This window comes from Theropithecus gelada, chromosome 19 (genome assembly GCF_003255815.1).
Source record: "Theropithecus gelada isolate Dixy chromosome 19, Tgel_1.0, whole genome shotgun sequence".
NCBI lineage: Eukaryota > Metazoa > Chordata > Mammalia > Primates > Cercopithecidae > Theropithecus > Theropithecus gelada.
This window is the reverse complement of record NC_037687.1, coordinates 2,405,172-2,422,497: the sequence shown is the minus strand read 5'-3', so window position 1 is coordinate 2,422,497 and position 17,326 is coordinate 2,405,172. Positions and strand designations below refer to the sequence as shown.

General features: G+C 56.7%; 1 protein-coding gene across 6 annotated transcripts; it reads right to left on the bottom strand.

Annotated features, from left to right (window-relative positions):
• Positions 1 to 13,775: 13,775 nt before the first annotated feature.
• Positions 13,776 to 16,592, bottom strand: GADD45B (growth arrest and DNA damage inducible beta). 6 transcript variants are annotated; one of them, XM_025367074.1, is made up of 4 exons: positions 15,645 to 16,592; positions 15,417 to 15,518; positions 14,795 to 15,017; positions 13,776 to 14,555 (listed from the first exon to the last, which is right to left on the bottom strand). In XM_025367074.1, the coding sequence occupies exons 1-4, from the start codon at positions 15,686 to 15,688 to the stop codon at positions 14,442 to 14,444; spliced, it is 483 nt and encodes a 160-aa protein (XP_025222859.1). In that variant the 5' UTR covers positions 15,689 to 16,592; the 3' UTR covers positions 13,776 to 14,441. The 6 variants fall into 6 exon arrangements, with proteins under 6 accessions (XP_025222859.1, XP_025222858.1, XP_025222856.1 ...); XM_025367073.1 differs by having other exon boundaries at positions 13,776 to 15,017; positions 15,616 to 16,592; XM_025367071.1 differs by having other exon boundaries at positions 14,795 to 15,518.
• Between the last annotated feature and the right edge of the window lie 734 nt (positions 16,593 to 17,326).

Sequence of the window (17,326 nt, the reverse complement as noted above, 5' to 3'; positions counted from 1 at the left end):
AGTTCACGTGCCCAGGTGACCTTGCACGTGTTCACAAGCACATTCGTTTGCAGGTGGGGTACAGAACTCACATCAGCATGGCCCATGCACGTGTGCACACACATACATGCACACTCGTGTGTGTGCATAGGTTCACCAGGGACGCTTGTGCAGGCTGGGCCTCGCCCGTCCTTGGCATTGTCTGCCTGCCCCGCCCATCTTCCGAAAGTGCCGGGGGCCAGGTGGGGCCAGGCGGGCCCGGAAACCTCTCCCAGCTGCTGTGCCCAGTTTCAGGGAAGCCAAGGTCTGGCGCCCTGCCCATGGAGACTGCCTGCCCTTGCACCTGCCTTCCGGGCTTCCAGGAAGGGCCTGGAGGCCCAGCCCCCAGCCCTGCTAGCCTGAATCCACCACCCAGAGGCACACAGGAGAGAGGGAATGCGGTCCCCTTCCCCCCAAAGCCGTGGAGCCCTTCAAAGTCAGAACCGGAAGAGACTTCAGCCGGGCGGAGTCTCTTACCCAGGTGGGGTAAACTGAGGCGCACACAAAGGGCCCAGAGAAAGGGGCTGCACGCAGATGAGTTCCCTGCACTCTACTCCCACCCCAAATCAGCACGCTCAGGCTTCCGTAGCTCCAGTGCTGGCACCTCATGATCTCTGCATACCGCAGGTATTCACACGCCTGGGGTTCTGTGGAGTGAGCATTGGAGCTTAGAAATATTTGCATTTCCCGTCGGGTGCGGTGGCTCATGCCTGTAATCCCAGCACTTTGGGAGGCCGAGGCAGGGGGATCACGAGGTCAGGAGATCGAGACCATCCTGGCTAACACGGTGAAACCCCGTCTCTACTGAAAATACAAAAAATTATCGGGGCATGGTGGCGGACGACTATAGTCTCAGCTACTCGGGAGACTGAGGCAGGAGAATGGCGTGGACCCGGGAGGTGGAGCTTGCAGTGAGCCGAGATCGCACCACTGCACTCTACCCTGGTGACAGAGAGAGACTCCGTCTCAAAAAAAAGAAAAAAAGAAAGAAATATTTGCATTTCCCTGGTGGCTACACGCAGTGCGGGTCAGAGTGCAGGTGTGCACAGCAGGGTCTTAGACACATGTGGGTGCCTGTGCTTGCATGGACAAGGCTGTTTGTGCCAGGCACCATGGCTCACACGCCTGTAATCCCAGCACTTTGGGAAGCTGAGACCAGCAGATCACCTGAGGTCAGGATTTCGAGACCAGCCTGACCAACATGGTGAAACACTGTCTCTACTAAAACTACAAAAATTAGCTGGGCGTGGTGTCAGGTGCCTGTAATCCCAGCTACTCAGGAGGCTGAGGCAGGAGAATTGCTTGAACCTGCGAATTGGAGATTACAGTGAGCCGAGATCACGCCACTATACCCCAGCCTGGGGGACAAGAGCAAGACTTCATCTCAAAAAAAAAAACAAAACAAAAAACAAAAATTAAGCTGGGCACGGTGGCTCACGCCTGTAATCTCAGCACTTTGGGAGGCCGAGGCAGGTGGATCACCTGAGGTCAGGAGTTCGAGACCAGCCTGGCCAACATGGTGAAACCCCGTCTCTACTAAAAATACAAAACATTAGCCTGGTGTGGTGGCAGGCACCTGTGATCCCAGCTACTCGGGAGGCTGAGGCGGAAGAATTGCTTGAACCTGGGAGGGGGCAGATGCAGTGAGTTGAGATCATGCCACTGCACCGCAGCCTGGGCAACAGAGCGAAATTCCACCGCAAAAAAAAAAAAAAAAAAAAAAAAAAGCCAAGGCTGTTTGGAAGTGTGGGCGTTCCTCACATGAGTGTTTGTCAGTGTGTGCCTGTGCACAGTGGGTGTTTGCAGGGGTGCAGGTGCAGTGTTTGCATGTCGGTGGATGCCTGCACACAACCGGTTTTGTATGTATCTGGGTGTCTGCACACAGCAGGCATTGCGGCCAAGTGGGGTTCTGCACACAGTGGGCTTTGCATGGAAGAGAGGTGCTGCCTACAGTCAGCCCAGCACGAAGACAGGGATCTGCACACAGGAGACGTCTGCACCCAGGAGAGGGGCGGCACCCGGGAGGCCCTGCAGGTAGGTACGGCTCTGCACACAGCAGGCCTTGCATGCAAGAAAGGGGTCACACACAGCAGGCGTTTGCACGCAGGAGAGGGGCTGCACACAGTAGGCATTGCAGGCAAGTGGGGTTCTGCACACAGTAGGCTTTGCATGGAAGAGGTGCGGCGCACAGTAGGCCCTGCACGAAGTCGGAAATCTGCACACAGCGGGCGTCTGCACGCAAGAGAGGGGCTGCGCACAGTAGGACCGACTGCACGCGGCCAGTGCCTTGCCCAGCGGAGAGTAGCGGCTGCAGCCCCGTGCCGCTGAGCACGCACCCGGTTCCTGCGCCACCGCGGCCCCAGGCTCCTCCGCGCCGGGCCGGGCAGGTCAGGCGGCTCCGCCGGGGCGTGGGGCGGGCGGCCGGGCAGGGAGGCTATTCCGGGCGCTGGCGCAGTGCCCGAGCCCTGCGCGCCAGGCCGCCCGGGGAAGGCGCCGCTCACAAAAGGAGGGTCTGTGCAGACGCCCCGCCCTCGGCCCAGCCGCCCGCCGCCAGGGGCTTGGAGGAGGGAGACGCCGCCGGAGCCGCCGCCAGCGCGGACCCCCCCACCCCTCCTGCCCGGGCGGCCGCAGACACCGCGCCTGGCGGGCAACAGAGGGAGGCTGGCACCGCCGGGCTCTGGAGGGGGTCGACGGCCGGCGCTGGGGGCTCCCGAGCGCACAGACTGCGCGCCCAGGGCGCACCAGAGGGAGCGCTGGCGAGGATCGGGACCCCCAGTGCGGGGAAACTAGGAGGACAGGCCCCTTGCCTTTCGCCCACTTGGGGATTTCTCCGTCTCGAGCACCCGCCTCTGTCTCCAATTATCCAATTTAAGGAACGGGAAAGCCGGGACTCCTGCCTGCTAGGGAGGGAGGACGGGAGGGGCGTCTGGGTCAGCGCCCCTCTCCGCCCCCAGAGTGTCTGGCGAGAGGGTGGGGTGAAAGGAAGGCGTAATAAGGGTTCTCAAGGCAGCGCGTTTTGCTAAGCGCCTTAGTGCACTGTCTAGTTTCACCTCGACACGTGGGAGGGCGATTCGGCTTTCCCTTTTATGGACGGGGGAAACTGAGTCACGTTTTTGCTGAGCTGCTGGAACTAGTAAGCCGCGGAGATTCAAACCTAAAGCCAGGCCTCCGCCCCTCCCCTTCCTTCTCTGTAGGGCCTGAACTCTGCCCTCCCTCCCTTCCCTAGCACGGAGCCATTCAAGAGGCGTTTATGGCGTGCCTGCTGTGTACACAGCGGCCCAAACACTTCCCCAAGCGCACGCATGTGAGCTCTGGCCGAAGCTCCCACACTCGTGCGCTCTCGCCCCATGCGCAAGAGGGTCTTGGCCCGCAGCGCTCTTCACGAGGCCCCTCACTCTACCCCACCCCACGCCACTCCACCCCGGCTCCGGGGCCTGGGAACCGCCGGCGTCCGGGTGGAGGGGGTGGGGTGGGAACTGGGAGCACGGAACGGAACAATGTAGGGAAAGAATAGGGAGGAGCGGCGAGAGGAAACCCCCCACCCCTTCTCCAGATGCGGCTCTGGTATGGCTGTCCCGTGTGCCTGCGGTCTCCCTGGCCCAGCGTCCTGTGGAGGAGGTCCTTGACCTTCGCACTGTGTGGCTATGGAGCGTTCTGGGTCTCTGGGGGGCCATCCTGGGTCCCTGGGGATCTGTAATGCTGTGGGTCGCGTGACCTACATGTCCGGGGAGCATGCTTCAGGCTCTGGGGTGGGGGCTGGAGAAAGGGACGTGCAGCGCTCTGAGCCTCTCTCTGCAGGACTCCGTGACTCTCTGCTTCCCGCAAGGAGACCCACCCTGGTTCCTCCCTCGCCTCCCCGGAGCCCTGCCTGGGCACTGCCGGGACCACGAGGTGGAGATCGCGGGGGCCAAGGCCTCGAGCTGGAAAGCCGCAGGGAGTTCTGGGGCTCTGAGGGCCCGCCTCTCGGCGGTGGTCTGCAGAGAGAAGGGGTCCCTGGAGAAAGAAAGGAAGAGTGATGGCTCAGGAAGCCTCTGCATTCCTTTCGCTGTGTCCCAGAAAAGAGCAGACCCGGTCTAGGGTCCCCTGCCACCACATCCAACCCACTACATTGAAAGTGTGCCCAGGGGCCGGGCATGGTGGCTCACGCCTGTAATCCTAGCATTTTGGGAGGACAAGACAGGAGGATCCTTTGAGCCCAGGAGTTCCAGACCAGCCTGGGCAACATAGGGAGACCCTGTCTCTACTTTAAAAACAAAAGGGGGGGTACCCAAGGGGTTGCCAATGCACCCTGAAGGCTGAGAACCACTGTTCAAAGTGCACAAAGGGCGTAACAGATGCTGCTATGTCCCCTTGGCCACCTGGTAGCTGGCTTCCGACAATTTCCTACAGTCCAACAGCTTCCTGTGTCTCTTTGCCTGGGGTCTTTCTCTAAAAGTGTGCAAACCTACTGCCCACAGCCCCTCTCCTTCATGCAAACACCTGCTGTGTGCAGCGTCTTTATTGCATGCAAGGCCTACTGTGTGCAGAGCCCCACCTGCATGCCATGCCTACTGTGTGCAGACACCGAGAGACATGCAGCACCTACTGTGTGCAGGCACCTGCCTGCACACAGACACCCACCGAGAACCCCCTCTGGGTAGGCAGGACGTACCAGGGAGTCAATACCCCAGAACACCCCTCAAACAGGGGGGATGCGGTTGGTTAATAAGTAGATGCCAGCTGGGCGTGGTGGCTTACACCTGTAATCCCAGCACTTTGGGAGGCCGACGCAGGCAGATCACGAGGTCAGGAGTTCGAGACCAGCCTGACCAACATGGTGAAACCCCATCTCTACTAAAAATACAAAAAGTTAGCCAGGTATGATGGCGCGCACCTGTAATCCCAGATATTCGGGAGGCTGAGGCAGAAGAATTGGTTGTAGCTAGGAGGCGGAGGTTACAGTGAGCTGAGATCGTGCCACTGCACTCCAGCCTGGGCAACAAGAGCAAACCTTTGCCACAAAAAATGAAATTATATGAAGTGAAATGAAATGAAATAAAATAAGTAGATGCCCCCACTCGCTCTCTTGCCCCATTGTGACCACATCTCTCACAGTTCCCTAAGGGGCTCAGCCATAGATGCCCACAGCAGGGACCTCTTCAGGGAGGCGCCATCGTCTCTTTCCCGTCTCTGCTCTGAACTGCTTCATTGCAGATACACGTTCACCCATGACTAGGGGGTTGATATGCAAATGCACACATCTGTGTGTCTGAGACCAGGTGGCCCTGGGTGTGTGCTTTGATTCATTCAGTGTTTTTTGAGACATGCCACCATGCCAGGCTCATATCTTTTTATTTTTTTATTTTTTATTATTTAGATGGAGTCTCGCTCTGTCGACAGGCTGGAGTGCAGTGGCGCAATCTCGGCTCACTGCAACCTCTGCCTCCTGGGTTCACACCATTCTCCTGCCTCAGCCTCTCGAGTATCTGGGACTACAGGTGTACCCCACCACACTCAGCTAAATTTTGTACTTTTAGTAGAAGCAGGGTTTTACCATGTTGGCCAGGGTAGTCTCAATCTCTTGACTTCATGATCCGCCCACCTCGGTCTCCCAAAGTGCTGGGATTACAGGCTTCAACCACCGTGCCCGGCCATATCTTTTTTTATTTTTTGTAGAATCAAGATCTCTCTCTGTTGCCCAGGCTGGTCTCGAACCCCTGATCTCAAGAGATTCTCCTGCCTTGGCCTCCCAAAGTGTTGAGGTTATAAGCGTGAGGTACCATGCCTAGCCTTCCACATCTTTTGCAGAGGACACAATTCAAACCATAACATCTTCACACAAAAACACCCAACCGTGTCTTTCCAGCCACACATGCAGACACTTGAATGAGAATTCATACTCACATGCAACAGACACCCACACACCCATACACACAGATGCCTCTCTTTATCTGATTCTCTTGTTTTTCTAAGGCTAACACAGGCCCTCAAACACAGTAGGGACTCAATAAATATTCAATGAATCAGGCAGGGTGCGGTGGCTTAGGCCTGTAACCCCAGCATTTTGGGAGGCTGAGATGGGGGCATCACCTGAGGCCAGGAGTTCAAGACCAGCCTAGGCAACATCATGAAACCCTGTGTCTACAAAAAATAAAAATTAGCCAGTCAGGGTGGTACATGCCTATAGTTCCCGCTACTTGGGAGGCTGGGGAGACTGAGATGGGAGGATTGCTTGAGTCTGGGAGGTCGAGGCTGCAGTGAACAGTGACGGCACCCCTGCACTCCAGCCTGGGTGACAGAGGGAGGTCCCATCTCTTAGGGGAAAAAAATTAAAAATGGCCGGGCTCAGTGATTCACGTCTGTAATCCCAGCACTTTGGGAGGCTGAGGCAGGTGGGTCACTTGAGGTCAGGAGTTTGAGACCAGCCTGGCAACCATGGCAAAACCCTGTCTTTACTAAAAATACAAAAATTAGCCAGGCGTGCTGGCAGGCACCTGTAATCCCAGCTGCTTGGGAGGTTGAGGCGGGAGGATCGCTTGAGCCTGGAAGTTCAAGGCTGCAGTGAGCCATGATCATGCCACTGCACTCCAGCCTGGGAAACACAGTAAGACCATCTCAAAAAATAATAAATAGACCCTCAAACCACCAGCCACAGAGGTCATGCCCTGGGGCCACTCTGGGCAGGAGGTGAGCAGAATCAGCTGCTATGGACTTCTGAGTTGGGGTGATGAGGAAGGTACAATCATGGGTCTCCAATTGGTCAGGAGTTCTGGGTGTCCAGGGCTCACTCCAAGGATGCCAAGAATTGTAGCAGCAGCCACACGTGTACGTGTATTGCTGTGTTCCCCTGTAGCAGCACAAGTCCTCATGGCCCAACACACCACAGTATACAGCAATTCAGAGACGAATTCCAACCCATATTAACAGGCAGCTATGGAGACATTCGTGTACAGGCAGAAAGCACTGTATGGTGCACAGTTGCATAGTAGCTCACACAATAATAGCTAAATTTTCTGCAAGCTTCTCCCCATTCTAATGCTTTGCATAATGTAATTAATTTAATGTCCACAACAGCCCAAGAGAGATGAGTACCACCACTGGCATTCCCATTGCACCAGTAAGAAAACTGGACGCAAAGAGGTGAAGCAGCTTGCCCGAGGCCACACAGCTGGCCGCCTCCACAGAGCCAGGTTCCAGCCTTCCTGAGCTGAGTGGTGTCACTGTACCTGGCCGGGACCCAGCACTTGGCAGACCAACGTGTGTCCCTCAGGGACGAAACGGTCTGTCCTGGATCATGGACACAGAAGGTCATCAGCAGTTCAACCTCTTGTCATACACACTCGATTGAGTCTTTATGCCACAAGCATTTATGAAGCGCCACCTGTGTCCCAGGCTCTGGACTAGCCACTAGGGATCTGGGGGTGAGAAAAACAGACCTTCTCCCATCCCTCTGGGAGCCTGCAGCCTCACACAGAAGATAGACAAGAAGCAAATAACAGGGTTATAAATATGTCATTACAAATGGGTGCAGGGGCTGGGCGCGGTGGCTCACACCTGTAATCCCAGCACTTTGGGAGGCCGAGGCAGGTGGATCACCTGAGGTCAGGAGTTCAAGACCAGCCTGGCCAACATGGTGAAACCCCATCTCCACAAAACTACAAAAATTATCCGGGTGCATGTAATCCCACTTATTCTGGAGGCTGAGGTGGGAGAATCGCTTGAATCCAGGAGATGGAGGCTGCAGTGAGCCAAGATCATGCCATTGCACTCTGTCCTGGGTGACAAAGCAAAACTCTGTCTCAAAAAAACAAACAAACCAAACAAACAAAAAAATGGTGCAAGTACCAAGAAGGGCAGGTGGACAGAGATAGTACAGAGGTTATTCCAGGTCTTGTCTGGAGGGCTTCCTGGAGAAGGTGGCATCTGAGATGTGAGCAAAAGATGAGTAGGTGTTATCTAGGGGAAAGGCAGGGAAGAGTATTCTGGCCAGAGGCATCAGCACAGGCCCTGGCTGGACGTTAGAGAGCCAGGTGTATAAACAACACGTGGGTTGAGGATTTGCGTGTGTAAGTCCCACACATAGTGGCTGGTCACTAAATATGAATTGTGTGTGTGACTCTGAGTGCCTTCCCAGGGATGGCCATCCACACGTGAGGGTGCTAGTATACTGCTGGGATTCCCAGGCACATGCTCGGGGGAGCAGAGGCACAGGGCAGGCCACACAAGTTCAAATCTTTTGTGTTTTGAGACAGGGTCTCACTCTGTTACCCAGGCTGGAGTGCAGTGGTGCGATCACAGCTCACTGTAACTCCAACCTCCCAGGCTTAAGCAATCCTCCCACCTTAGCCTCCCCAGTAGCTAAGATTACAGGCACGCACCACCACACCTGGCTTAATTTTTGTTTTTTGTTTGTTTGTTTGTTTGTTTGTTTGAGACAAGGTCTTGCCATGTTGCCCAGGCTGGTCTCAAACTCCTGGGCTCAAGCAATCCTCCTGCCTCAGTCTCCCAAAGTACTGGGATTACAGGCCTGAGCCACTGCATCCAGTATGTTCAAACTTTGATACCAACACATATAACATCATGGATGAGCCCCCAAAATGGTATGCAAGCAAAATAAGCCTACACAAAAGGTTGCACATTTTATGATTTCATTTATAGGAAATGTCCAGAAGAGGTGAATTCATGGGAAAAATGTGGAGTAGTGATTGTCAGGGGCTGGGGGAGGGAACGTGAGGAGTGACTGCTAATGGTGACAGGGCTTCTTTTGGGGGTGGTGAAAATATTCTGGAATTCAATAGTGGTGATGGTTGCACAACTTTGTGAATATACTAAAAACCACTGAGTTAAACACTTTAAAGGGGTGAATTTTATGGTATATGAACTATTTCTCAATAATAGATATCATTATATTTACATATATAGTGTGTATACATACTATATATGTGTATATATATACAGTATATATACTGTGTGTATGTGTGTGCATGTCTGTATACATGTGTGTACGTGTGTGTATGTGTGTGTGTGTGTGCATGCGTGTGTACGGAAAAACAGTACTTTGAGCCACACTGGCCTTAGTTTGGTTCCTGGCTCTGTCATTGTACCTTTTGACTTTGGGCAAGTCACTGCACCTGTCTACACTCCACATTCTCTTTCTATAAAAAGCAGATAGTGGCTGGGCATGGTGGCTCCCACCATTTTGGGAGGCCAAGGCAGGAGGATCACTTGAGCCCAGCAGGTTCAGGCTGCAACGAGCTATGATCACATCACTGCACTTCAGCCTGGATGACAGAGGGAGACTCTGTCTCAAAAAACAACAACAGCTGGGTGTGGTGGCACATGTCTGTAATCTCAGTTACTCAGGAGGCTGAGGATGGAGGATTGCTTGAGCTGGTGAGGCAGAGGTTGCAGTGAGCCGAGATTGCACCACTGCATTCCAGCCTGGATGGCTGAGTGAGACCCTGTCTCAAAGGAAAAAGTAAAAAAAAAATAAGGCCGAGTGCGGTGGCTCACACCTGTAATCCCAGCACTTTGGGAGGCTGAGGCAGGTGGGTCATCTGAGAGATGGAGTCTCTCTCTCTATCACCCAGGGTGGCGTGCAGTGGCACAATCTCAGCTCACTGCAACCTCCACCTCCTGGGTTCAAGCGATTCTCCTGTCTCAGCCTCCCAAATAGCTGGGATTTCAGACATGCACCACCACGCCTGGCTAATTTTTTGTATTTTTAGTAGAGATGGGGTTTTACCATGTTGGCCAGGCTGGTCTCAAACTCCTGACCTCAGGTGATCCACCCTCCTTGGCCTCCCAAAGTGCTGGGGTTACAGGTGTGAGCCACCACACCCGGCCATGGGAGGCATTTCTATGGACTCACCTGTCTTCTTGCAAGCGACTCTGTGTCCATGGCATGCAGTATGTGTGTGCATGCGTGTGAATATGTCTCCAGCTGTGACTAGAACTGCGTAGCGGGGTATGGGCATGTGTATGCGTTTCAGCCTGTGAGTGTAGGTTCAGACACAGGCCATCGTGGGCACCCTGGAGTGAGCTCGCACCCAACCGCACGCGTCCAGTTGGGAAAGGGTGTCTGCCTGCAACCTGTGGTGAGCACTGCCAACTCTTCCACTCACCGTCGTCCAAGGAACACACACACATATCCTGGCGTCCAGTCCTGAGTGTGGGAGCCCAGAACGGCCTGTGCCAGCTGACTGAGCCTTGGCACCCTGTGACTACTCCCTCCTGACCCAGCATGAACTGGAAGGGGTCTGGGGAGCTGGGGGTGTTGCATCCCCCGGTTCCCCCAACCCAGTTTTCCCCAGGGACTGACCAGCCAGACACCGACAATTCAAGTCTCCTAGCCAGGCTGTGGCTCTTCCACTCTGAGCCTCAGTCTCTTCTTCGGGAAAATGGGACAACGGCATCTTCCTCACGGAACCACTATAAGTTTATAGGTGTTTACAGTTGAGTCCCAGAGGAGATTGAATCAACCTACCCAGCTGCTATTATTAATTCAATGAAACAGCAGCCTTTGAAGCCAATTCCTGTACATCCCTGGCTTCGATCAGGGAGACTGTGGAGTACTTTCACAAATGACAACAACAATACCAACTGCAATAGTAATAACAACAGGAGAGGGCTGGGTACGGTGGCTCCCACCTGTAATCCCAACACTTTGGGAGGCCGAGGCTGGAGGATCACTTAAGGCCAGGAATTTGAGACCAGCCTGGGTAATATAGTGAGATCCCGTTTCTACAAAAAAAAAAAAAAAAAGTAACAAATAACTAGGCATGGTGGTGTGCACCTTTAGTCCCAGCTACTCAGGAGGCTGAGGCTGGAGGATTGCTTGAACCCAGGAGGTCGAGGCTGCAGTGAGCCATGGTCATGCCACTGCACTCCAGCCTGGGCAAGAGAGCATGACCCTGCTTCTTTTTTTGTTCTATATATATATATATATATATATATAGAGAGAGAGAGAGAGAGAGAGAGAGAGAGAGAGAGAGAGAGCAGTGGCAGGATCTCTGCTCACTGCAACCTCCGCCTCCTGGGTTCAAGTGATTCTCCTGCCTCAGCCTCCTGAGTAGCTGGGACTACAGGTGTGCATCACCACGCCCAGCTAACTTTTGTATTTTAGTAGAAATGGGGTTTCACCGTCTTGGCCAGGCTGGTCTCGAACTCTTGACCTCAAATGATCCTCCCCCCTCGACCTCCCAAAGTCCTGGGATTACAGGCGTAAGCCACCATGCCCAGCCTTCCACATCTTTTGTGGGGGACACAATTCAAACCGTAACAGGCGTGAGCCACCACACCCGGCAAAATCTAAAATTTTAAAATGAATAATCTTTTAAAAATTGAAAAAAAAAAAGATGATTCTGGAAGTACATTGAAGGAAGCCGGTCAAAGAAGCTATATTTCAGGGTCTATTTGTTTGTTTGTTTGTTTGTTTGTTTTGAGACAGGGTCTCGCTCTGTCACCCAGGCTAGAGTGCGGTGGTGCGATCACAGCTCACTGCAGCCTCCATCTCCAGGGCTCAAGTGCTCCTCCCGCCTCAGGCTCCCAAGTAGCTGGGACCACAGGCCCATACCACCATGCCCAGCTAATTTTTAAAATTTTTTTGTAGAGACCTGGGTCTCCCTATGTTTATCCATGCTGGTCTCGAACTCCTGGGTTCAAGGATTCCTCCCCACCTCCCCCAAGCCTCCCAAAGTGTTGGGATTACAGAGAGTGAGCCACGGGGCCGGCCCAGGAATCTATATATCATTGAATCTCCTCAACGGTCTATGAGCTAGGTAGCATTATCCCCATTTTTCAGAGGGAGAAACTGAGGCACAGACAGGTGAAGGTCCTGGCTGAGGGTCCCACCACTGGGGCCCCTCCATGCCCTGTCTCTGCTTGGGGCTCAGGAGCCTGAGATCTGGCTGCACTGTTCCAGAGACTGAGGAGCAGGAATGGAAGAATCAGGATGGAGACAGACCCGCCCATCCCAGGGGGCATAGCCCTCCAAGCCGGCCTCGCCTCCCTACCCTAGGAGCTTGACCAATGGCAGAGACAGAGAATGGGAGCGGTGGCTCAGACCTGTAATCTCAGCACTTTGCAGGCCAAGGTGGGCGGATCACCTGAGGTCAGGAGTTTGAGACCAGCCTGGCCAACATGGTGAAACCCCATCTCTACTAAAAATACAAAAATTAGCTGGGCGTGGTGGTGGGTGCTTGTAGTCCCAGCTACTCAGGAGAATCGCTTGAACTCAGGCAGTGAGGCGAGATCGCGCCACTGCACTCCAGCCCCCGGCGATGAAGTGAGACTGTCTCAAAAGAAAGAAAAAGAAAAGCCATAACTTTTGCAGGCCGCCACTAGACCGACCCTTGCCCCACCTGGTCCTTCCCTCCTTGGGTTTTGGCCCCCCATGTTCTCCCGCAGCCCAATCCCTCAAGAGCCCCTCGCCCTCTGTACCCCTTCCCAGGCGCTCTCCCCGCTTGGGCGCCATCTCAGGGATCCCCACCCCATCATCCCCTACTCCCTCGGGGCTCCCACCTCTTCGCCTCCATTCCCCCCTCCTCCAACCCCTTCGGGACTCCTGCTGCCTGTCTACCCCCTCCCGGGGTTTCCCTGTTGGTTCAGGGCTGTGGGGGATTCCCCTTCCCCTTCTGGGCTCCCCTTTCCCCACTTCAGTTCTCCCCTCCTCCTAGCCCCAGGCGGGATCCCCTCCCCCCTCCCCCCTTCTCCCTCTGGGACTTCCCCCTCCCTCTCTCGCCCTCCCCCGCCGGGGCTCCCCCGATCCCCGTGACTCCCAGGGAGCCGCTGGGGTTTTCCTCATGCGCCCACGTGAGGCTCCGTGGAAAGGTCGCGGCCTGCGGGCAGGACCACCCCACCCTCTCCACACTCCTCCTTAGTTCTCAGGCTTGGGGCTGCATGGCAGAGGGGAGCCAAGGTCGTCCCTGCGCCCGGCCAGGGCGGGCCCACCCTGCAGACCCGGGGCGGGAAGACTGAGGCCGGGCACGGAAGGGCTGGGCCACGCTCCCAGCCCGGGGCAGGGGGAGTCACCACCGCGCCTGCAACTTTGGGAGAAGTAGGAGGTGGCTGGCCAGGGCTCGCAGTTTCGGTTTAGAGGCAAAACGCAGCACTGTGCCAAGGCCAGCTGGCCCGGAGGCCGACTTCCTGGGGTATTTTTCTGCTTGTTGATTTTAGTTTGCGGAAATAAAAAAAAAAAAAAGTTCTTTTCTTTAGTGCAAAAGAGAGGCCTATCCTGGGATGGAGACGGCTGTGGTGGGTGCGGGGCACTCCCTGCGGAATCCTCCAAAGGAGCTCTTCCTTGCGAGTCCTGAGCTCACCTCGCTGTGTGGTCCCAGGTGCCCCATTGACCGCTCTGGACCTTGGGCTGCGGTGGCGGCCGCCGGGGCGGTCAGGGGCTGCAGCCAGCACCTCCTCCCGCCGAAATGCCTCCATATGTGCCCAGAGCTTAGGGCTGGCTCCTGCACAGCCAGTAACAGCGGTGGCACGGCGGCCAGGTTTCGTAATAAACCGGTCTCTTAATTGCTACAGGGTAGGAGGAGAAGAAAAAAAAAAAAAAAAGAGGCATAGATTTGTTGGAGTCGGTGGAGGCGCCTGCTGCAGAGAAGAGGTACTGTTTTGCACGGGAGCCTGGAGCTGCTAACAGGGGCTTGAGTAACACTTCCTGGTGAGCTGGCAGGGGTTGCGGAGGAGAGGTGGGGAGGGGGGGTGTGAAGCCTGTCCCAGGGGAGGGGGCAGGGGTCCCGGTTGTTCTCAGAAGCCGAAAACATACAAGCACCCAGAAGCTTTAGAAATTTATTACAAGGTCATCATAGTAGAAATAAAAATATAGATATCTGTGCTTCCCATCTCGCTCTCAGTGGTTCGAGTAACAAGTGCAAGTAACAAAATAGATTGTCTCTATGATTCGCAAACTGGGAGTTCATGGGTACAGAGCAACTTCGGCCCCAGCTCCCAAGTCCCAAAGTGTGGTCTTGTCGAGGGTGCAGACAAGCACCAACCAAGTTCAACCAGGTCTCTGGTCTGCAGACGCCAGCTCCAGTCTCAAGGAGGGTGGGGGTTGCAGTCAGTCTCACTCCACCCTCAAGTGGAGAGTCTGGACCCTCCGTGATAGGGAAGGCGGCAGCGTGCCCCGCCACTCCAGCTTCTGCTCCATCCCAAGGCCTGAGCTCCGGGGTCCTGTCTCCTGCTGGCCTGGGTCCCCACTTCTCCTCCATCGGATCGGCGGCCGCCAGCTCCCCGATCTCCGCCCTGGGGGCGGCCACTCACTCCCCTTCTCCTCCTCCTCCTCCTCCTCCTCTTCAGTCTCCAACGACTCTGCCCCCGATGGTGTCGTGGGTTGGGTTGTTTTGGGGGGGTTGTGCTGGGGGGGAGGGGGGTTCAAATATTTATTTTATTTTTTGTTTTTGGCAGCAACTCAACAGGTTCTGCTGTTGGGAAGGGCCTCAGCGTTCCTGAAGAGAGATGTAGGGCACCCACTGGTTGTTGCCCCGGCTTTCTTCGCAGTAGCTGGCTACCTCCACCAAGCCGTGGCTCTTCCAGGCGTCCGTGTGAGGGTTCTGTGGGAGGGGAAAAGAAGGGGTTTAGTGGGAGCCTCCCTCTCCCGGGGCCCCATGTGTGGGGAAAACAGGCAGGCTCAAAATAGCTCCCTGGGTGAGGAGGCCCCAGCCCGGCTGCCCACGGGACATGCCAAGCATGGTTGAACGCTGAGCTGTGCAGGACCAGTCAGCCCGACTTTGTTGACAAACACCGGCCCAGGTGCCCGGGCGTGGCAGGTCAGGGCAGAGGCCCGACTCACCGTGACCAGGAGACAATGCAGGTCTCGGGCCTCAGTGGTGCCCTGGGTCTCGGCCGGCTCTCCCAGGAGCTGTGCCAGGCGCTGCATGCCCGACACCCGCATGATGTTAATGTCGTTGTCGCAGCAGAAGGACTGGATGAGCGTGAAGTGGATTTGCAGGGCGATGTCATCCTCCTCCTCCTCGTCAATGGCCAAGAGGCAGAGGACCACGCTGTCTGGGTCCCTGAGGGGGCCAAAGGGAAGGGGTGGGTCAGCCGGGAACAGGGGAGAGGCCACCGTGCAGGGGGAGTTTGCAAAAAAAGGAGCGTGCAAGAGCAAAAGAGAAACTGCAGGGGTGCAGGGGATTGCCTCTGCAAGCTGGTGACGGTGGGGGGCGGGGAAGGCACACGGTTCAAAGTGTGGGGTGTGGGGAGACAGGCCCACAGCGGGAGGGGCGCTTGCAGACGATGCATCAGGATACGGCAGCTCCCAATCCACAAAACAGCAGAGAAGCTCTGCATCCACAGCGGGTGGCACTTGGGGAAGTCCCAGCCCCATGCGAGACAAGCGTGTGGAAAACGTCCAGAGCGGAGGGGAGGTCCCGTCCCACCCGCGCCCGGCCCGGGGAGGGGGTCTGACTCACACATTCATCAACTTGGCCGACTCGTACACCCCCACTGTGAGGCGATCCTGGCGCTGAGCGGCCACCAACAGCTCCTCCACCGCGGCGGTCACCGTCTGCATCCTGAGGCCAGGAGAGAGGGATCAGTGACGGGCGGACCACCGGGTGCCACATTCCGCTCCCGGCCCGGCCCAACCCGACCCATCCCGTCCCGGCCGACCTCAGACGGCGGCGGCCCCGGCTACTTACTTCTGCGCCGCGTTGTCGCACGCCACGAGCTCTTCCAGCGTCATGTTGCAATTATAATCCACAGTGGACGCGGCTCCACGACAGTCCCCAGGGAGAAATTGCAAAATCCGCGCCAGAGAGCCCAAAACCTTCCCACGGAGCTGGAGCGCTCGTCCAAGACCTTCGGGAAGCAGCGAAATCCTTCCAGAAAAGGCGGAAAAAAATGTTGCAAAATCCTTGGCGAAAATAATCCGGGAAGTTGCAGAAACCAACCGTAGTCCGAAGCCTCGGCGATCTGAGCCGGGAGCCTCCGGCACCGACTTTTATAGACTTGACGGCTGGGGCGTGGCCTCAGTGGAGTCATTCACCCCTCCTATTGGTGGAAGGACAACGGAGAGTGCAGACAGCTCTGCGGTTGGCCGACGGCGGGGAGGGGGCGGAGCGCCGTGTGGGGGCGCCCCACGTGGGGGCGAGAACCGGGAGGAGGGCGCGCGGGGGCCGGGTAGGTGACCGCGAATGCCAGAAAAGAAAAAAAAAAAAAGCAGAAGTTTTTTTCTCCTGATTTCCCGGCAGCCGAGCCGCGGTTCGGGGCGCGCGCGGGATTTCCAGCGCGCGAGGCGGCCCGGACTTTCGCCGGGGGGGGCCTGGAATCCCCTCCCGATGCGCGGAGAGTCCCGGACTGCGCCTTTCCCAAGTTCTGCTGGGGGTGGAGGGGCTGCACCGGGAAGGGGCCCCGTTTGCAGCCTGATCTCGCCCAGGTGGTGGTGATGACCGGAGTCTCTCCTGGCTGCGACGACCCCAGCCCCTGGGTGATTTCGCTTTTCCCGGCCTCTATATTCCTGTCTGAGTAATGGGGCTGCAGCGCCGGCCTCGCTGGTTTGCAGAGCATGACATAAAATACGGCTGACAGTAAGCGCTCAATACACATCATCTGTCACCTGGTGGTCGCAGGAGGCCTCCTCCAGGGCCCCGAAAGTGGGAGGTTGCAAAGCCCGGGGCACTCTGGAGAAGCAAGCGGGCGCCCCCTCGCCGACCCCGCGAGTTTCAGGGTGGGGTGCGCGTGGGAGGTGCAGGTGGCGCGGCCCCGCCCCCGCCAGCTGCCTGGCGTTCCAGGCTTTGCCCGTGCGGAGGCCTCCAGGCCGAGGAGAAAGCCATTGTTGGGGGGAATGGTGCAGGCTGCGGCTGCACGCCGCCACCCCAGGCCCACGTGCAAGGATGACGGCCACCTTTATTTCTCACTCCGGGGTGGGCGCTGACCTGCACTGAGCGTGGTGCGGATCTGGCACCCTCCACCCTCCTGATTCATGGATGATTTAATCCAAGACCTGAGAAGCAGAGGGGATGCTTATGTGCATTATGCAAAAGGGTAAACTGAGGCTTGGTGAGGCCACGGGCTAGTTCGTGTTGGAGCCACGCCTGTGCGCCAGGCACGGCCGCCTGCAGGACTCCGCCGCCCCAGGAAGGCTGCTTAGGAACGAGGCGGGCAGGCCCCGCATGACAACGTCTCCCACGGTCGACTGGGGGCTCCCGGGTGACTCACATCTGAGTCCCCTCCCCCGCCAGCCTGGGGTCTGGCCTCGGCCCGGCGGCTCGGTTTCCCCGGTTCCCCGGCTCCCCGGCCTGCCAGTCCAGCTGACGCATCCCGCCTCCTCCGCGCCGCCCACAGCTGGGGCACGAAATGTCCCGGGGCTGCGAGGCGCGGC